This window comes from Pleuronectes platessa, chromosome 18, assembly GCF_947347685.1.
Source record: "Pleuronectes platessa chromosome 18, fPlePla1.1, whole genome shotgun sequence".
Lineage (NCBI taxonomy): Eukaryota > Metazoa > Chordata > Actinopteri > Pleuronectiformes > Pleuronectidae > Pleuronectes > Pleuronectes platessa.
The window spans coordinates 20,761,332-20,782,417 of record NC_070643.1 but is presented as its reverse complement, the minus strand read 5'-3'; the positions used below and the strand labels follow the sequence as shown (position 1 = coordinate 20,782,417).

Below are 21,086 nucleotides of genomic sequence, written 5' to 3'. Positions count from 1 at the left end.
TTCTTATTTACACTCAATAGTTTTATCTTAAAACATGAATGAAGAAATATGGTTTCACTGCGGGTGAGGCAGAGATCCAAGTCTTTCTCTATCCGGAGAGATGGGAAGGAAAATCAAACATAACTTTTCAGAACTTTCTTCTTTATTCCAAATAAAATGACGCAGATCTCAGGTCAGAACTGAAAGTGTTGACATTCAACCGACTGAAAGGAAACAAACAATAAAACATGAATGTGCAGCGACTGGAGAGAAGTTAACTGCGTCAGAACCGGAAGTCTTGATGAAGATGTCTCTTCTTCACAGTTTCTATCAGAAAGAATGTCTTTAACAACTAGAACAAGAACATGTGGACGTGGTGTCGTCTGTTGTCCGTTGGTCCGAAGCTCTGCGACCTTCTGTCCTGCAGCTCTCGGACTGTGAGGAGTCGAGTGAGCATGGCCTCCATGGTGTCCCCATCCAGTGGGGAAGAGGAGAACCAGTGGGGGCTGCTGGGAACACAGCAGCGATCTGGCCGAAGCAAAAACAAGTCGCTGCGCTGCTTCACCGACTCAGAGCTGAAAGGAAACAGAGGAAGACGTTTACATTTCAGACAGGTCGTTACATCTGAACTGCTTAGGCGTCCTCTACTTAAAGTGCGAGTCAGACACTCACCACTTGGAGAGGTAGAACTCATAGAGTCTGACCGGGCAGTGGAGCGGGTTCTCCAGGTTCTCCATCATCTCCAGGACATTCTCCACGTTGTCTTTCTTGCGTTTTTTAGCAGGAACTCCGTCTGTGTCAGATAAACATGACAAAGCAAACACAAGAGGAGGTAATGAGATGTGATCTTCTTCATCACTGTTCTATCTTCACAGTCGTGTTGGTACCTGGCTGAGCTTCAGTGGATGTGGGCGGGTAGAAGCGCAGGGAAGTGGTCCGGGTGTGGTTCAGGTTGGTTCTGGTGCAGCAGGTGAGCTGGGTGAAGGACAGCTGGCGGTGCTGCTCCACTGTGGTGAAGCCAAAGTACTTGCAGCAGAAGAAGAGTAGGGTGTTGAGGAGGACGATGGGGGAGTACGCCCCCAACTGGACGTAACCTGCCGGGGGGAACAAACAGGATCTCTGAGCAGATCCGAGTTAATCTGAGACAGAAAAGAAAAGATAAAGACCTGGACCTGGACTCACCAGCGGCTGGGACTGAGGGTTTGAGATGTCGGAGGATCTTGGTGAACTCAGTGTTGAACTGGCTGTAGATCACGTCACTGAATATGTTCTCCATGCGATCGTTCTCAAACAGAAACTGACCAACGACAAAACAGAACCATGGAGCAAAACAAATGGTAAATGGATTGTGTAGATTTTGTGCTTTTCTAGTCTGATGTTTTCACAAAACTTGGAAGGATGAGACATGGACCAAGGAAGATCTCTTCTGACTCAGATCTGGACAAAGAAGTGGATCCAGGACTTTCTTTGATTTAGAGACATATTTAACATTTTCACTGATTTCCCAGAGAATAATTTATGGATCTTGAAGAAAGGTTGTGACTGTTGGGCTCTAGTTAGTGTTGGGACCTGGTATTTGTGAACTACAGTTTGGCCTACATGTGTAGTCAAAAGCCTGAGGCCCCGTGTCCTTTGTTCTGGAGAAAACCAGAGCCTCCAGAACTCAGTCTCCCAGGGTGCCTCACCGTCACACAGAGGTGTGAAATCCGACCGGAGACACAAGTCAACCACTATTGGTCACTCTGGGACCCATGACTCATGAGGTCACCAAGCCGACAGAAGGCCAGATCTCCCCCTCTTCATTCTCTTTACGATTCCTATTTCAACACGACCCTCCGAGAGGAGCCACCTCTCTGTCTGCAGCAGCGACAGCAAGTTTTTTTTCCTTTTCCATGGACGGGTAACACCACTGGGCTTAATAATTTTACAGGCTAAGAAAAAACTGTTTATTCGATTCCTTGTGATGTTTATAAGTTTGATTTGTGCTGCTGTGATATTGGTTACAAGTTATTTGAAAGTTAATGTTAGTTATGCTCTTCAGTCTTTCCTTGCATGCATCTAGTAACTTTCTCTAAATTGGCAGCAACACACAAACCTGCATATCTCAGCACCAAACTCTCTGACCCCCGCTACATGTCGTAAACATTCCAAAGGGGGGGGCCATTATCTTTGGAGTGGCCAGCCGCCAATTTGGAAGCACCCTCACTCACACAGACACACACACTCATACTCACATACACATCTTTTGTCATCATTTGTGTTCTTATACTTTATTATCTTAATAATAAATGTTTGTCTTTCACAAATGTTTTTTCATTAATGTTGCATAAGTGATGTTGCCAACCACTACAAGGTCAAGAACTCTGTATCCTTCAAGTTAGCTAACTCTCTATATGGTAATTTTGGTTATAGTTATGAATTTAATTCCAAATTTGTAGTTAGTACTTTTATGAGACTTATTCAATAAATTGGCTCTTTTCCCTTCCTTTGAAGGGTGGTGCCCCGAGGTAACTTTAATCAATTAAAAGGTATTTTTTAATATTAATAGTTTTAATAGTAATATTCAATATTTTATTTTGATAACCAAATTTATTGAATGCCAAAAGGCACAACATTTTATGGTATCACATTGAATGCTTTATTGCACAACATAAGCTTCTGCGTTTTCTTCACAATATCACAAATACTATTCATATGAAAAACATTTACTTATTCTCAAAATAGGACAAATCTCTCTTTTCTCTCCATGTGATGTTATAGTAACCCTCACGTTTGTTTGAAGGCCCTTTATGTTCGTGCACTGTGTCATTCCTCTGACCTGTTGAATGCTGAGGCAGAGGTAGAACAGACCGTCGGGGGGGTGGGGCTGTCCATCATCTTGTTTCACCTCATTGACGAAGCAACAGAGGCCGTCGCTCAGTTCAGACGCAGAACAGAGAAGAACGTTCTCCTGGACTGAGTGGATGAGACAGGCAGTGATTTATGATCAATTACTTTCTACAATGTTTCAGTAGTTCAATAGTGAGAGCTATCAATAGCTTGTTCTGTCCAGTCAACAGACAGAACAGATTAAAATAGATTAAAATAAACATTATTAATGCATCAAACACCAAAATGTTAACTGAAAATCACAGTTTTAAAAATAAGAGACAGAACAACGTACAAGAAACAGGGTCCAGGTCGGTTTGTGACTTCCTCCCCTGAATCCATCTCCTCCAGGCATCGATCCCACACTGACTCTTTTGTTTGTGCCGTTTCCTCGACATGAGTTTAGACAAGTCTCTTTGAAACGTCTCCTCTTTGGTGGCCTTACACAACCGGGGCAACTTAGCACCCTGGACAGAGAGGAGAGACAAGTTTACAGGACAGAGAGATGAGACCACGGCATCTAAACGGCTCTGTCCGTCTCTCAGGGGGTTTCTCACCTCGTTCTTGTGGTGGACTTTGCTCTGGAGCGTTTGCTGTGAGGGTGGAGGAGCAGGTGCAGAGCTCGCAGGTTCCTCTCTGATAGGTGGAGGAGCCGGAGTGTGTGGATGACCAGGCGACCAGAGGCTGACGTCAGTGAACGAGTGATCCTGGAGGTTGAAACTACCCAGATCGTTTGTGTCCAAATCACCGTCGAAGCTACTGGTGTCTTCTGAAAATAATGTTACGGATAAATGTTGCACAGAGAGTTTGAATGTTCTGGTTTCCATTGAGAGAGTACAAATCTGGAGTAGGTTTTTATTTATTAATATAAATATATGTACTACTAGTATTTATAAATATCCTAATCTTACCGTTTAGGTCCTGAGTTTCTTGTCTTTCGTCTTCAGGGGTCAGCTCTTCAGACCTCAGTCCGTTCTCTCTGTCTCTCCCGTCGTCCTGCTGGGTCCCCGTCTCAGACCTGAGGTGGAGATCTGCCTCAGGAGGCTCGACTCTCTCTCTCATCGCTGGATCAGGACGCTCCAGCGCCACAGGGAGGAAGATGGGCACTGGCAGCTGGGAAAGGGCAACGTTTGAGAAAGACAAACCTCCTATAAAACCTAATAAAGGTCTGATAAAGAGTTTTACGCACCGGTACCGGTAGACCCACAGGCTGTGGTGTGAACTGGCTGTACATGTTCATTGGTAGTGGAACGTAGACCGGCACTGGGAGAGGCAGCACTATGACCTTAGGTACGAAGTTGTCTTCACACAAGAGAGAAAGGAAAAAACAAACAAATTTAAAGATCTTTAATCGGAGTAAAGCATGTGTGTACATCTTACTTTTGTCTAATACAGACAGTTTCTGGGTATTAACATATATTCAGCAATAACCCAAACCAAACACAGCACTGCAGGGCGAAGCTGAAGAAGTGTATTTGGCTGAAAATGAAAGAAACAAACTTGAAAGTGTATTTTACCAGTTTGTGCTTCTGCGTCCACAGTCACTGTCGTACATGAGACTCCTTTGTTGTGGACCAACGGGGAGCAGAGCACAGACTTGTTCTTCAGTTCCCTGGGAGCGGTTTGAACACTGGCCTGAACAACAGACAACAGACAACAGACAAATGACATCCTCATCATTTCCATCTTCAACATCAGGTTGTTATTATTAAGGTTGTGACTCAATGTGCACGACTCTGATGATGAACTATGTGGAGGACTTGACTTTCGGAGTGAACTTACATGTCCGACGACCTTCGCTTGAATTTCAGGGACAGAGTCTGTAGAGAAATGACAGAGTCAGAACCTGTTTGTACACGTAGGTGAAACCTGGAGTCTTTTGTGTCTGTGCGGTTGTGTGTGTTTGTATGAGTACCATGTTGTGTAGTGCTGGAGGAGGTTTTGTCCCGCCCAGCCAGATGACTCGCAAGTGAGACAACGCTGGTGATGACCGGGGAGGATTCTGCCTCACGTGAAGATTCAGGGGAGGAAGAAGCTAGAAACATAAAAAGAGACAGAAGGTGATGTTAGTGTTAATAATATGACATTTATACTGACTGACTTATAATTACAGTCAGGTCTGTATCATATTCATCAATTCATCAGTAATTATTTGTGTCTTTTTTGTCTTGATGTTGTGTACATGTGTTTGTATAAATACCAGGTTGTGTAGCGCTGGATAGTGAGATAACACTGGTGATGATGGGCGAGGACGCTGCTGCACCTGACGACTCAGGAGAGGAGGGATCTAGAAAAGAGTCAGGAGGGGATGTAGGTGATGAATCTGATTATCATGATCATATTTAACTGCTCCAGCTTTATTCAGTATCCAAGAGAATCACAAATTCAGATACAAACAAGATGTTGAGCATCAAACATGTCGACCAACATCCTATTCTAACAGTGACAAACCTGTGTTGACCACCTGGAGCATTTTGTTGCAGAAGTGAAGGACACATCTGAAGACACAGAAGTGTTTGACCCCCCCCAGCATGGGAAGGCTCTCTCGCAGTTTCCCTTTATGGCTGCAGGAGTCGCACTTTGCATACTGACAGAAAGCAGAGCGTTAAAGAGTCGTCAGCAAAATGCATTTGTAAAATTCAGACGAGGAGAACAAAATGTGTTTTTAAAATGCTTGTCCAGCTCAACTTACGCAGCAGTAGAGCATGTTGTATTTTGACATGCAGACCTCAGAGCAGAACTCCTCGGTTTTTCCTGCGTAATTTGCCGTCAACACTGTTCTGGAGCCGCAGCGGCAGTAAGCACACGAGTCACAGTGCCTCCCCCACTTCCTCTCCAGCTCATGACTAAAGAGAATCTTGCAGCCTGAGAGGAGAGAGAGAGAGAGAGAGAGAGAGAGAAGAGTCTTCATTCGGCTCATTGACATAAACTTAACGTCAGACCTGGAGAGTAAATAGAGAATGTGTCTCCTCACCATCACTGCAGAAGAAGCAGTCTTTGCTGTCGATTCTCTTCCCGTCCTTGGCGACACCTTCAGTTCTACAGTATTCACACGTTGTCATGATGTTCATGACCCTCTTGAACTCTTGAGAACAGTCCAGGCTGCACACGAAAGTCACTTTGCCCTATAAGTACACAAAAATACACACACACACACAGTATTTAATGTTCACACATGTGTCACACTGTAGGTATCTGTCTCTAAGCTTTCAAGAGTTGTCAGAACAATACAGTCAGAAGGAATCAGAAAGCTCCATAGAGTTCAGCTCAAACTGGTGCACATGACATTTAAGCACAAACTCGGTGTATTCTGAGTGAGAACATTTCAAAATCTGAACGTGAAAGTAATACCTTAGAGAGAAGACCATATAGTGATGTGCTCAGATTGCAACGCACCTTTTGCTGGACAACTTTGGGTGAAATCTTTATGATGCGTCGACACTGGGCACACAGCAGGTTCTGTGGTGGTTGGAGGAAGTCACTGGTGGTTGGATCCGGGGCTCCTGAGAGGTGAGAGGAAGCACTCTTGTCTTTCTGCGTCTCCTGTGGTACAGAAAGTAAAATGAAAAGAAGAACACGTCCCTCCACTGCCAGTGTAACTTAAGATTGTATGAGATCATTAAGAATTCAAAAAATCTTAACATAATCCTCTCTGCAAATATGAGCTTTGTGAAGTCTACAGACTGTGTTACCTTGAAGGTCATGGCACAGGTGAGAGTGCAGAAGCTTCTGATGGTGGCGTCTGGCATGGCCAGGTGGCAGGCGGGCAGCGTGCTCCTCCCACAGCCATCACAGTTCAGTGGAGCGTCTGCGAAGAAGCAGGAAAAGAAACGGTTACCTTGAGAATAATATGTACAAGTGTGAGATGAGAGCATGAATACACACAGAAGGATTCAGGGATCCAGTTGGTTTCATATCACAAATATACAACTTCAAAGTATATACGCAGCCACCTTCTGCTTTATAATTATCACAGTTTTGATCAAACTCTTCCAGAACATGTTTCTTTAGTTTGAGACATGTTTTGTTGGATTTTCCCAACATTTGTCTCAGATAATGACGACAGCATCTAAAAGCATTTCAATATCATCCATCTTCATTTGGAGAATTCAAACAAATCCACAGCATCGAGCTTTAAGGTCTCTTGACAATTGAAGTTGTGCCTTCATTATCGTAAATCTCACATAAACAAAAAATGAATCGTTTTGTTCACTGAGAGCTGGAACTTCCCAGTGAACACAGAGAATAACAAGAAAAGGAGGGAAAAGGCAAAGAGCAGATGTATTAACTGAGAAGGTCCAGTACCTGACGCACTGGCAGCCTGGATCTTTGCTGCCATCACACATCTGTTGGTGCAGAAGAGCTCCAGCACGTTTTCACCGGTTATGGTTTCCACCATGTCTGATGTCGGACAGGAAGACTGGCACATGACACACGGCTGCCATGTTCGGATTGTCTACAAAAAGAAGAGAGAGAATATAAAATCCCATCCATCATCACCTCATCGTGAGCAACTTTTAAATAACACATCAATGTTTTGCATTTCTAATACTTCAGGTGGGTTTTTTAACCTCACATAGAGTTTAACCAGAACACAAACGAAACCAGATGCTGCTACAAGCGAACAACAACTATTAATACACCTTCACAAACATATTCTTTGACCAACAACGTGCACAACCTTTTCCTACCTTTTTCACTTGGGCCACACACGCTGCAGTGCAAATTTTTTTGTTGCCCTCCTTCATCTTGAGGACGAGCAGTGTGTTGCAGCGGCGGTGACAGTTCTGACAGAGCGACAGATTGTTCATGTTGCAGAAACGGAAAAAACACGGGTCGCTGCAGACCTTGTGAACCAGGCCCTGCTTTATGATCTCATGCTTGCTCTGCAGGAGGAAAAACAACAGACAGTCAGTCAGCCATCATTTATTCTCCTTTACAATCAGCATTATTACAATAAACATAATTTTTATCATCTGAAATCTCTTACAATGCAGTATCTGCCGCACATGCTGCATTGGGAATGTGATGCGAGAGGCACGATGGGTATTTTTGTGGACAAGGTTTTCATGTAGTTGAAGGAGGACAGACAGGCCCGGCTGCAGAAGTCCTTTAATGTCCCCTCGGGCTCCACCGGGAACTGGAGGACGTCCTGTGACTCTCTTACCTCCCTGGGAGAAGGAAGCAGGATGAAGTCGGTTAGATTGTACACACAGTGATTAGATAATGTTAAACTGGGCTGAAGGACACTGGGGACGACTTAAAACATTACTCAGTGGTGACACCTATAGGCCATCACCAGGACAGCCTGAAGTAACTGTTTTTAAAGCCAATGATCACAACGTTTGTTATAAATCAGAATCAGACAAGTGCAACAACTAACTAAACCTATAACAAGTCAGACGCTAGTAAAAAAACAAAATCACAATAACATATAGTCCAAGAGCTGAAACTCTTCTTGTTTTGTCCAAGAAGTCCACAAGGCTTTCAGTTGACTATAAAATAAAACAGAGCAGGAAAGGCAAATCCTAGACTTTGAGAATTATGAATTTCGCCTTAATAAAGGATTTATCCAATTAGTTGACTCTCAAAATTATTGCAGATACATCTTTTTCAATCTCTAATGAAGAATTCCTTGAAATTCTCCAAGCTTAAGCTGAAATAATAATGTGAAAACACAAGCAATGAGCAGAAAGTGACTCACTCGAGGCAGAACTGGCAGGTCCTCCTCACTGGTTTCATTTGGTAAAACGTTAAGATGCAGGCAGTGGAGCAGAAGATGTCCGCATGGTCCTTCCTTTGGTAAACGGTCTCTCCGTCCATCATCGTCTTCTTGCAGCTGAGACAAGTCAGTCTCAAATCCACGTGGCAGAGAGCGGTGTCTTCTGACGGAGGCGAGTCTGTCGTCAGGAAGAAAACAGGATCGTTCTTCATGTCCTGTCACAAGCAGAAGGAAGATGAATCACGGTGACTCTGATGGAACCTGCTGACAAATGTCATGAATACTTTCTCATACCACTTGGCCTCACAGTGCTGTAAACCTCTGATGAACTGTGATGTGTTTTCCTACCTTGGTTCCGCTTGGCTCATCCTTGATGAGTTCTGTGCCGACGCCGGGAGGTTGATTCTGGTTGTACCCCTCGTCCACCAGCTCCTCTTTTATCTTGACAAGAAGCAGAAAAAAAAAAAGAGTTGGATGAGTTGTGTAACATTTAGAATAGACAGGTTTGTGTGAAGTGATTATTCTAACTCTGAATCTAGATCAGAAACTCACAAAGTCCGTCTTTGGTTTCACGTCTTTTGGCGTCAGATCCTTAATATGGTGCTTCTCAGATGACGAGCTGGACTTTGCTATAAAGATAAAGGTTCAAATAAATTAGGATCTATAGAACAGAAGGAGAGTTTCCAGCTGTTCTGTGTCTGTGTAACACAAAAACAAGAGGGAAAGAAAAGTTTGTAGTTTGAATTAATTGAATTACCTGACCGAGTGAGAAGCTGCGCCTTGTACACCACCAAACATCTGTTGCTGCAGAAGAAGTCCAACCTGCCGTCCTGGTCTTCGTCCTCAACCATGTCCGACAGCTGATGAGACGTCTGACACATGGGGCAGATCTGAGGCGTCTTGACTTTCTGTTATTGTTATAAAAACAGAACACGGTTGGTGTACGGAGTTTTATATGAGCTCTAAATGTTGTGTCTGTCATCAAATATTCAAACGGATCTTTATTACTGGAGTTTTACTGTGTGATTTAATATACAAATATACATTTAACCCTAAACGCCTGAACACACAATTTCATCAAAAGCCATTAAGATTAACAGTTCTCGAGATCAGCGATGACTTCTGATGCTTTTTTTAACCTTGACACCTTGAAATATGTCAGAAAGTGTAAAACTCTTCTTCCAGAAATGATGAGACGACGATTATGCACCTCTTTGAACTTGACCAGACATTCTTTACTGCAGACTCTGCTGTCCTCCATCTTCAGCAGGAACTGGTCCTCGGTGCAGGCGGAGGCGCAGATGTCACACGGAGGCGCAGTCGGGTTGATGGTTTCCTGGGAGCCGACTTGCGGTTGGGTGTTCAGGACGGCCGTGCTCATCCTGGACTTGACGGACGAGAGGCAGGTCTCGCTGCACAGCTCCTTCATCGTTCCTTCATCACCCACTGGAGCCAGGATGACTTTGAGAGGCTGAAGTATCACCCTGAGGAAACGAGGATCAACGAGGTGAAGACAAGATTCACAGTCAGTGGGAGCAGGAGGTTTGATATGATCCAATGACCTTTTTTTGTAGAAAATCCAAGACACATTGGGCTTAATGAGGAAATAAAGGGCATAACAAATCTTACAAGAGTGAGTGTGGAGGATCCTGGACTTACTGAAAGCAGTTGTGGCAGTGTTTTCTGGCGACTTTGATGTGTGGATTCATTTGAGTGAAGCAGGAGGCAGAACAGAACACGTCCGACGAGCCCTTCAGCTGATAAACTGATTGGCCCTTCATCATCTCCTTCTCACAGCTGCGACAGGAGACACACGAGGCTGCGTTGACCAGTCTTGGTTCCTCAGCAGCTTGAGAGGCGGCGGCTCCGTCCACAGTGGAGCCGGAGTCAACGCTCACATCGTCCTGTGGGAGGGCGCACAGTTATGGTCCAGGGGTCAGAGGACTTGCAAGTAACCCCTAACCCAGGCCTAAATCTATATGTAGCACAGAAAAATGCTACATGTAGACAAATATGTTAAATGCTTGTGTCTTGTTGATTTAGATCTTACAGAAAATGTATTGTACGTTTCATACTCACAGTATTTGGTTTACGTTTGGTCTGTTGGCCTTTTTTATTTTTTTTCAACCAAGCTTTGCGTTTATTTTCTGAAGGGAGAAAACAGAAACATGTGATTGTTATACTGCAATTATATACAAGTACTGTGTGTATGTATTTAAACATCCTTTATTCAGTATTTGTCAACAACTATCACTTCAGTAAAGATGTAATTTATATCATTAAAAAGCGGTTTTACCTTATCATGATTAATCACAAGTTATGGTTGTTAGCAAATACATTAATGAGAACCAGCACAAGTACTAACGACAACATGACAGTGTTTACAAGTCATCAACAAAATGTTTATATATTGTATAAAAAATGCCAAATAGAGGGAATTGAAATGAAGTGTCTCCAGTAAAGGAATCGCTGCTGGAGTGAGACCTCAGGGAGGAGACGAGAGAAAGCGTGTGTTCACTACCTTGAGCAGCAGGCTTCAGCTGGTATGAAACCATACAGCCGCGATTGCAGAAGAGCTTCACCGTGCCCTCCATGCTTTTGTAGTTGACCATGTTTGACATCTGCTGAGACGTGAGGCACATGGAGCAGGGTCTGGGGGTTTCGGTTTTCTGCGGAGACACAAAAGGGAAACAGCTTCTGATTAGCGAGCGTTTTAAAAAAGAAGGTTTTGTCTGATCAATAATAAAAAATATGAAGATGGTGATTTTACTGTCATACTGCTGCACCTCTTTAAATTCTGTCAGACATTTCTCACTGCAGATGGTCTTCGTGCCGTCTTCCTCCAGCTCCACCATGAGCGGCTGCTTCTGGCAGTGGGAGCTGCAGTTATCACAGGCCGGCATGTTGTCCCGGCAGAAATCGTCCAAACACGATTTGTCGCAAAACTTGTGGACAGCCTGCGTTAAAGACAACTCACACTCGGCCTGTGGGAGATAATGAAGGAGCAGTGAGGATAACAAGGACTTCACACCCGAAAGGAGCACATGCTTTTAGATTTTCAAGTGGAACCAGTCAGAGATCTGCGTATCCTTACAGTGCAGGACCTGTTGCACATGCTGCAGAGGGACTGTGGTGTTTGGCCAGGCAGTTTGGACTTGAAGAGGCACAGGCAGGTCAGAGTGCAGAAGTCCTTCATAGTCCCTTGAGCGTCGACTACAGCCATGACAAGGTCCAGAGGCTGCGAAATCGCCCTGACAGAACCGGGGGGGGAGGAGATGAGTTTTTATAGAAGGATATGATGAGATAATCAGGGTCACACGTTGAGAGGCTTTCCTTAATCTGTACATGATTTTACTTTGAAGGAAATCGCTGCCACTGGAGCAATAATCTTGCCAATATCCTGTCGTGTGTGATGCACCATTAGTTTTTAGTCTTGTAGTGTGTGTGTTTTAATACTACAATCTTTCAACAGGAACACTGATCCGATAACATGAGGTTTTCTCCTTCAACTCACTTGCGACAGGAGTGACAGGTCTTGGTGTCCGGCTTCTTGACGGGGAACTTCTCGAAGAGGCAGCTTTTAGAACAGAAGACGTGTGTGAATCCCTTCTTCTGGAAAGCGGTTTGTCCCTTCATCATCATCTTCTCACAGTGGGAGCACGTCATGTACGTGGCCTGAGAGGGAAAACAAGAGACTTGATGAGCAGGTTTTGTATAAATAAATGCAAATGATCGGATTCTATATTCCATTCAAGTAATTTAATTATTGTTTTTTTTAATTAGGCCTTAAAACTCTGAAGCTGTGTTTTTTCCCACCTCTTCAGTTGTGGGCTGCTTTTTGGCCTCTGTGGAACTGGAAGATGTCTCCGGCTCGTTGTCGTCTTCCTGGAGCGGCTGATCTTTCTCCAGCCACTTCTTAAACACAGGTGGCAACTTGGAAATGTGGACTGGATTCTGCAAATTCTTCTCAGACAAAGAAAAAGACCAGTTGAGGAGATGGAAATGCTTTAATGGATCTTATGGACCTCTTTGTCTGTTATTGGAGCCTAAACAAAACCAATATATCCAGAAATATGTAAGATCTTGTCAGTAACTGTAAAGAGTTGCAGCAGGTAGCAGGATTTGTACCCTTTCTATCAGGAGATATCTCATATTACAAATACAAAATAGCTTCAAATCAGATACTTACAATGTCCAGTTTTGTGATTAACACGTTGACTTGCTTCATCCCATTCATTTGAGCTAGTAACCTTTTCTTCTTTTCTGTAATTAAAGTTAAAACATGTGTTGTTACACAGTTAAAATGCTTTGTCACTCTAACGTATTGTCATTGTCAACACTAGATTTGTTTACCTGTGTTTAAGGCAGCAGAGGAACCACTTGTATCCACTTCCCTGTCGTCAGCTCCTTCCCTTCCCGTCCCTTTGTCTGTCTCCTCTGCATCGACGTCCATGGTCTCTTCAGGGTCTGTGTCAGTGGATTTCTTTTTATCACTGACGTCCTCGTCCTGCTCTCTTCGTCCTGTGACTTGTGTCCTCGGAGTCATTGCTGCTGATCCATCTGATCCAACGTCTCCATCACGGTTTTCATTTCTGACGTCCTCATCAGTTTCTTCGTCCATATCGAAGTCCACGTTCATGTCCTCATCGTCACTCAAAGAAAAGTTTGTTGCCTCTTCGTTGCTACGAGACGGTGTCTCCTCGGCACACTTCCCAGGCCCCTCCTCCGACTGGTCATCACTCTCTGCGTTCCCCTCATCATGTTCATCTTCTTCTTGCACTGACTCTTCACTTTCACTCTTCTTCCTCTTGCGTCGACCGCGTTTCTTCGAGGAGGAAACTCTTTTTGGAGGTGACGAGTCTGTATAGAAGAAAATAGAAAGATGGGACAGGGACACTATGTGAGAAGAGTATCAACACTTGATCTTCATCTTCTTCAACATTTGTTTTTTATTTACTAAATCATTTCCATGCTGCTGGAGAAATTAATATTTCAGTCTTTGTATATACAGATTCTCTTTTATACATTGTATGATAAAGATTTTGAGACATTTCTCACTTGTGATTTCCACTTTCACACACACATACATGATCTCTATAGTTTTTACATCTTAGCCAAGTGTAAATTGGGTTGAACTCAGTTTATGAACTCTAATACTCTTGTTGGAGGATGCGCATGTGACTCTGTGTAATGTGTCCACTGAGATCTGGTACATCATGGATGAGAGATGAGCTGGATAGTTTGAGGTTTTCTCGACAGACCTCTTGACAGAACTGAAGTTTCTGCGTCTTCACAGTCATCGTCACTGTCGTCAGAATCGCACTCCTTCCAATCCGGCTGCAGTTCATCTTCAAAGGGGAGACGGACACATTCAGTCAATATAAAAACAATGACACAGTTACCTAGTGACTGTAAACTGAACTTCTGCGTATTAATTAGCTCCACAGGACTCATTTAGGTTTTGAACAGGGCACATACCTGGAATCTCAATGTCCTCAAAGGATTTTCCTTCAAATCTCTCAGCAGATCCGTTCTCCATTGCTGAGAGAAGCACTGATATTTTCGCGATGTCTCCCGCCGCTTCTGGCTTCTGATAATAGTCCCGGTTGGTGTGAATGTCGCGGCCAAGCAACTTGGCTAGCTGATCAAGCTCGTCGTTTGTGAGGCTCAGGATCTGGTAGGTTCTTACCATGTGCTTCCGAAACGCAGCCTTTTGGGTCTCGAGGTTCTTCGCACCACACCTGGCCACAAAGAGGCTGATGCATGTTTGCCCCTGGTAGAGGCTTGTACGTATGGCGACGGGTCTAGCGAACAAGAAGGGGTTTTCTGCATGTACACCACATGCTTCTCTCGTGCTCACCAGCAGTGTTATTGCGCTCAGCAGTTCTGGCGTCAACATAAGAGAAATATCTTTATCGTGACCCTTTCTTGCAGCTTTGCTCATCACATTGATCGTCACAAAGCGCTTGCAGAGAATCTCTTCGAGCTGTGAGCGGCCAACAGACGCGTCTGTGTGGTGCCCGGCGTCGTCCCTCTCCTGGAATGACTTCAGTGTTACTCGTGCCACTTTTCTGAACACGTTTGCATTCAAGATCGTCACTTGTGCAAGTGTCACTCTGAGAAGTGCATTGTAGATGGGGGGGCTTTCGTACATCATCAAGCTCTGGACTGCAGACGCTGCTGTCTTCTCAATGCACTGGTATAAAAGCTGCGCGTCCTGGGTGAACAGTATGGTCGATGTTTTTTTTATAAAGGATTTTGATCGGGAGCCCCATTCTTCGGCACACAGCCTCATAAATGTCACTGCTCGGTGTATTGTCTCTTTGTCAGCATCCTCTTTCAAAGCTACGGCGTAACTTATGTCCCCGATCTTCTTGAGGGTCTCTCCCAATTTCTGCGCCAAACTTGGTGTGTCACAACACTGTGTCTCTTCCCTGAAACCACTGAGCTCCTTGACGGCTTCAACCAGTTTGCTGAAGTTTTCAGGCTTGACAGCATCTTCAAAGCAACTTATCTCCTTTTCCCGTAACTTTAACAGGACCCTTCCCATTTCCCTCAGCCTCTGTCTAACGTACTCTGATTGTTTTTTCGTTTTATTTGGGAAGCACATACATTGTGCCAGGCGCAGCAAGTAACAATCCCCGAGCACCGCAAATGAAATCTCATCGTTATTCAGGCTCTTTAAAACATCCCTCACATGCGAGGTCATTTCTCTCGGCTCTGTTGCCACTGTGGTAGCAACCATGGTTAAAACTTTAGTCTTGGGACCTATTGCACCCTTAAATAACTTGTTGGTGCACGTTCGCACATGTCGCCACATTAGCTTACGAGTATACATGCCTTTACAGTATAGACAGGGGGCAAAAAAGTTACCATTTGTAAGGGGCACTTTAGATCTTTTCGAAACTTTCAGTTCTCCTCGGCAAGTCCTCAACACCTCCTGATTGTGTTTGTAATTTCCTCTTTTTCGTAGGTTGTCCATTTGCTTTTTTCGTTCCTTGGAATTTCGACGTAGCTTAAACGCTTGAGCGATGTCGGCCTCCTCGTGTCTATGGGTCAAAAGATGGCGAGAAATTTTGGACTGAGGTCTCCCGCAAACGTAACAATAGTTTTTGTTTGCGGGGGAAAGGCTTATGGACTCTCTCTCAGGGGGATGGTCATTGGAGTCGTCCACCTGCTGGATGGGGGAATCATCAGTGGGATGGTGTTCAGAAGAATCTAACTCCACGACATCTGGATTCTTCTTCTGCTCATCTTCTTTGACATCATTGTCATATTCATCGCTGCTTGGCTCTTCAGCAGGGCCAGGGACATACTCGTCATCACCACTGGATTCTTCAGAACTAAAGGCTTCAAAGTCTTCGACCTGAAAACAGGTAATGTAGGTTTTAACAAAAAAAATGACACACTTGAACATCAGCTAATTTTTTCTGACTTCAGACAAATTTTCTCTCCAATTTTAACCTTGTTTAGCTACTTTATGTTTTCAGACCTGACCTGTGGGTAAAATCCGGAGAATTGCCTACAGAGTTTACCCACAGTTTGTACAGGAGTCTCCGCGGAGTGCTCTTCTGTTTTTATCCAATCAAAACCCACCATTTCCTCCTCCGGTGAAGATGCAGCATCTTTCAAGTGTGTTTGTGTTGAATTCAAATCCTCACTGGTTGTCTGTAAATACGAAGAAAAGAAAAGTCACACTAGTGCTAATGTTAAACAAGTAAAAAGTAAATTCCCCAAAAGGTTATTAGTGCAGTTTATAAACAAAACAAATATCTCATCGCCAAACTAATCAGAATATTAATCAAATCCAAAATAAGTATTTGTTCAAGTCATGATTGGGGATTGGGCTTCATTAAACGGAGTATTTTCTAATTTTTCTATTTAACATATTTACAATATTTAAGAGAAAAGGGAGAGAGCAATGAAATATTTGTGTACATTTCAGCAATAAATGTCAACACATGTACTTATATTCATGAAGAAAGTACTCCTACCGTCGAGCGCCAGGTGTACGACGAGTCCCCGTAGTCGTAAGTTATCTCGTCGCCTCGATGTATTTTCCTCACTGCAAACAGGCACAAGTGCGGCTTGTCCTCAAAAACAATCTTCTTCATCTCACAGTTGGGATTGACGTGGTCGTCATTCACGAGTCTCCCGAGCCCTTCGTGGTTTTTCGGCGCATCGAGACTGCAAGAAAAATGGTCTTCATGAAAAATGGACGCATTCTACCACAATGAAGAAGATGATGGTGGTGGCAGATGATTTTGTGACTCGACAAAATGTACCTGCTTTATTAAGGCTACTCAAGATCCTTTGGTTAAATATACAGAATGTTACACTCTTACAGGTAAGCGCAAAAAATTGAATTTAGAAACTTTATTTGAAGGAAATTGGCGAAACTGTTTTCATATTCGTAAAAATTATTTTTCGATTGAGCCACAGTAAATCATCCTTAAATCATTCATCTGAATTTCAATCATATGAACTAAACTAACCGCCAGTTTTTTCCATTCCACGAAAAGTCAACCAGGTAATTGTTCAAAGTATCGCCCCGTTCTTTCCCCCGGGTCTCAATGCGAGTGGAGATGTCCCCCCGATACTCAACAACAAAGCTGGATGGTTCGATGGACTGATGGGTGAAAACACCTTTTCCTGGAAAAACAAGAGTAAAAGGAGAAACAAGGTTTAATCCAGCAATACAACAGAAACATGAATCCCCCCCACACACTGTAACATATGAGTCACCTGTGATTTATCAGCCTGGGGAACAAATTATTTATTATATTATATACAAAATGTTGTTCAGCAGCCTATCACAGGGCTGACAGACAGAGACAGACCTCACATTCACACATTAGTGCAATTCACAGCTTTGCGTTGAAGTAAAAGGGGAAAAAAGGGCGAGAGACCAGAACCAGAACATATTGGAGGTGCTTCACCGACCTCTGATCGTGTCAATCAACATTTCCTGTAGGAAGGGTTTGTCTCTGCGGGTCTTTATGTGCTTCAGAGCATCTTTCTCAGGAGTCTGCTTTCTGCATGGCCGTTTCACATTTTCTGGAAAAATTTGCCAAACATTTAAAAAATGAAAGTATCAACGAGGTCAACAGGACTCTGTCTGCTTGTCTTGGAGATACTTACCGTTCTGCAGAGGTGGAACATCTGATTTGTCGCTGTCCTTTTCAGTATCACCGTCTTTTGGTTTGCAAATGTCCATGTCCACATCTGGTTCAAAGTCATCTAAATTAAACAAACAAAAAGATAATTGTCGTAGAAATTTCAAGGACAGAGTTATACAATTGTCTTTTTGTAAGTTTAATTCCTAAACATCTGCAGATGGGCCCACGCCACAAGTCACCTAGAGTGACGTGCAACCAGGAGCAGGGAGCACATGAGAAATCTGATTCTTATCCATGACAAGCACCTCCTTCGAAAGGAGCAGAAGGTACTACATCAGTTTCTTCGATGTCCGATCAGGGTGATCAGATATCCTGTCTCCATCTCTGTCCCAGACGCCTTGTCTTCGTTTGAAAGACAATGACCTGTGGATCCTTGAGTGACCTCCTGCAGTGAACCATTAGCACACTAAAGGCTCCCAGGAAGCAATAAACCTTCTAAGTTCTTTGAGCAAACAAATTTGTTCATACATTTCCTTACACTGGAAGATCAGACATGTGAAGGTTACAGTGGACACGTACCCTCAATCTCCATTTCATCCAGAGAGATTCCTTTGAATTTTTCAAGATCTCCCTTTTCCATTGCCAGAAGTAGTTCCGCAATTTTTGCCAGTTCCACCACCGCCTCTGGCAAACGGTAGTAATCCCTGTCGGCCCGAATGTCACGACCCAGCAGCTTCGCCAGGTGAACCAGCTCGTTGTTCTCCAGGTTGAGAATCTGGAACACTCTTGCAATGTGCTTGTGGAGATAGCCAGTCCTGATATGCTCTGGGTTTTTTGCTTCACACAGATTTGATAAACTCCGGATGCAGTGCGCTCCTCTGTAGATGCTTGAATCAGTGCGGTCGGGCTTTGCAAACAGGAAAGGGTTGTCTTTGTGTACGCCACAGTTCTGTCTCTTGTCCACAAGCAGTGTGATTACACTGACGAGCTCCGGTGTCAACAAAACAGCAACTTTTAGTCGATTCTTGCTCGCAATATTTATCCTGATGCAGTGCTGGGATAACACTTGAGTGGAGTCATGCCGCTCCTGGAACGACTTCAGTGACATTTTGGAAACCTCAGGTGCACCTTTGTTGAAGATGGTCAACTGTGCAAGCGTCAGTTTGGAGAGTACGTTGTAGATCTGTGGGTTTTCATACATCTTCAGCGTTTTGATGGCAGAAGCTGACGTAGTTTCTAGGTACATGTAGAATTCCTGCACATCACGTGTGAACGGTATCGTAGACGTGCTGTTTACAGGGCATGAGCTTGTCCTAGAATGGCATCTCTCTACATGCCTAGACAGATCAATACGTTTGTACAAGCCTTTACAATGCAGACAGAGCTCAAATGCTTTAGCACTAACATTCGCTTTTGACGGTCTTCTTTTAAGTTTTAACTCTCCACTGTTGTTCCTCATCACCTCTTGATTATGTTTGTAATTTCCTCTGTTTCTTAAATCCTCAAATAACCTTTTCCGTTCCTTAGAATATAGGGGCAATGCAAAGGCTCCAGCAATCTCAGTCTCTTCATCAGCATGTCTTAAAAAGTGACGAGTGAGTTTGGTCATTCCTTTCCCACAAACGTAACAATAATTTTTCCTAGCGAATGTGGGCTTTTCGGACTCCTGTATATCCTCATTAGGTAAGTATTCTTCATCCGAGCTGTGGTCATCAGTGATCACAGCAGACTCGTCCTGCTTGCTGCATGAAGCATCTTCAGGTTGCAGTGTAACCGACTCCATCATCTCTTGAGAAGAATCCAACTCTGTCAGAGGTGAACCGTCCCCGACGTCCAACTGACTGTTGGTCAGTCCTTTCCCTAAAAAAAAGCAAACAAAAAACACAAAAAATCTTAATCGAGAAATTATTAGTTGACACAAAAACTGTTTAAACGCTCTGATAATTCTATTTATTTGAAAGTATTTATTGACTTGGTCGTAGGCATCAAAGTTGAGCTTCATACATCATATCAATGCAGAGAATGATATCAGATTTGCACCACAAACCTTTAAAGTGGTCTATGAATTGACACCTCAGCGAGGATTTGTCTTTACGAGCAAGTATGTGTTCCACAGCATCTTTCTCTGGGGGGTTTCCTGCTCCTCCATGACACCTGCAAATGTTTACGAAAGAAAATAACAGATTGGGTTTGGGCAATGTGAGGGAATCTGCTGAGCATATGGTTCTTCAGAGAAAAATACATGGTCCACAATGGGTTCTTCTAAGATATCATTGAAATATTTTAACCACATGTAGTTTTATATTAGTAAATCATTGTAAATAATATAACTGATCGATCATAAAACCTGGACCAGGATAAACAGCAGGGACTGGGTACTATAATGAATGTAAAGATTAAAGAATTCCCATAGATTTTATCGTTTCTTGCACATTTTTATTAAACTTATAGGTGGGTCAAATTTATTAAAAACATTTAAGGACAGATTTTAAGGAGGTTTTTTATTTTGTTGTATTTCCTATTGCCCTCAAACATACTTTAATTTCGTCTGTGTGCAGGTTTGACTTCTCTATTAAACTCTATAGCTGTGGAGATATTTCTGCTCTCGACCTGGTATATGTATATGATTTATGAATTTTACTTGTTTATATAAATCTATTCCTACCTTGTATTTACTGTAATTGAACTGTTTCACTGCAGATCTGAGCAGTTTCTTCTCCTCCATCACATTTCATTCTGCTGTGGATCCTGTGTTAACTTGCACATGAGAAATATCACCTGAAAATCTTCTTGTACCAGAAACTCCTGTCTTGTTTACTTAGCCTTGCTAGCATGCTAACACAAACTATCCACTGGTGGGCAGGCTAACAGCAGGTTAGCGACACTCTGCTCATCGCTGCTACCTAAACAAATGTATATGTAACGTTTAGAGGCAGCGCAGCGTTTACCTTCACTTTGATAACCTGGAGGAGAAGAAGCAGAAAGAGCCACAGCTGGAGCTCAGACACTGGCGGCCATCTTTCCTTGTCCCCGCCTCGCCGCAGACCCCGTGACGATGAGGTCGGCAAATGTGGCCAATCGGTGATCGTGACGTCCCTGATTGACACTCGAAGCAGCGAATCAGCGTCTGAGATAGTCCCGAACGCGGGGAGCAGCATGTCCTCATAAACTTACTCTAAAGTGTCCTCATATACCAGCAGAGGTTCTCCTTATACTACTTTCACAGTGTACAGTTACTCCGGAGATTCTTTATTATGAGTCAATACAGTAACTTTACTCTCTTAACTGTGCAGTTTTCATTCTGTCTGTGCAACACATTGGTTCATGTGTAATTAATTCACTGTTCATATCCTCCCACTGTAAACGTGCTTCTTGTTTTTACACTGAATCAATTAGTT

At 43.4% G+C, this 21,086-nt stretch overlaps 1 protein-coding gene across 2 annotated transcripts; it reads right to left on the bottom strand.

The window, feature by feature from the left end:
- Positions 1-124: 124 nt before the first annotated feature.
- Positions 125-20,737, bottom strand: LOC128461349 (uncharacterized). Of its 2 annotated transcripts, none has more exons than XM_053446233.1 (45): positions 20,637-20,737; positions 19,736-19,842; positions 18,268-19,548; positions 17,711-17,809; positions 17,513-17,626; positions 17,065-17,221; positions 16,564-16,756; positions 16,166-16,237; positions 14,048-15,935; positions 13,831-13,917; positions 12,923-13,429; positions 12,759-12,832; positions 12,386-12,532; positions 12,084-12,244; positions 11,664-11,820; positions 11,356-11,553; positions 11,091-11,238; positions 10,649-10,716; positions 10,229-10,473; positions 9,780-10,053; positions 9,327-9,477; positions 9,122-9,198; positions 8,918-9,010; positions 8,552-8,784; positions 7,838-8,018; positions 7,539-7,733; positions 7,153-7,303; positions 6,540-6,655; positions 6,244-6,390; positions 5,822-5,972; positions 5,540-5,712; positions 5,299-5,434; positions 5,048-5,134; positions 4,763-4,882; positions 4,630-4,667; positions 4,365-4,482; positions 4,037-4,149; positions 3,759-3,960; positions 3,405-3,616; positions 3,143-3,314; positions 2,798-2,934; positions 1,162-1,276; positions 867-1,073; positions 652-772; positions 125-554 (listed from the first exon to the last, which is right to left on the bottom strand). In XM_053446233.1, the coding sequence occupies exons 3-45, from the start codon at positions 19,472-19,474 to the stop codon at positions 332-334; spliced, it is 9,465 nt and encodes a 3,154-aa protein (XP_053302208.1). In that variant the 5' UTR covers positions 19,475-19,548; positions 19,736-19,842; positions 20,637-20,737; the 3' UTR covers positions 125-331. The 2 variants fall into 2 exon arrangements, with proteins under 2 accessions (XP_053302208.1, XP_053302210.1); XM_053446235.1 differs by having other exon boundaries at positions 3,405-3,613.
- Between the last annotated feature and the right edge of the window lie 349 nt (positions 20,738-21,086).

Bases quoted from the DNA above. Each gene is read 5' to 3' on its own strand.
- LOC128461349 (XM_053446233.1), bottom strand. From the start codon at position 19,474: ATGATGGAGTCGGTTACACTGCAACCTGAAGATGCTTCATGCAGCAAG. The intron at 16,757-17,064 runs GTTAGTTTAGTT...TTTTTCTTGCAG, and splicing joins TGGAATGGAAAAAACTGGCG to TCTCGATGCGCCGAAAAACC. The intron at 3,617-3,758 runs GTAAGATTAGGA...CATTATTTTCAG, and splicing joins AGAAACTCAGGACCTAAACG to AAGACACCAGTAGCTTCGAC.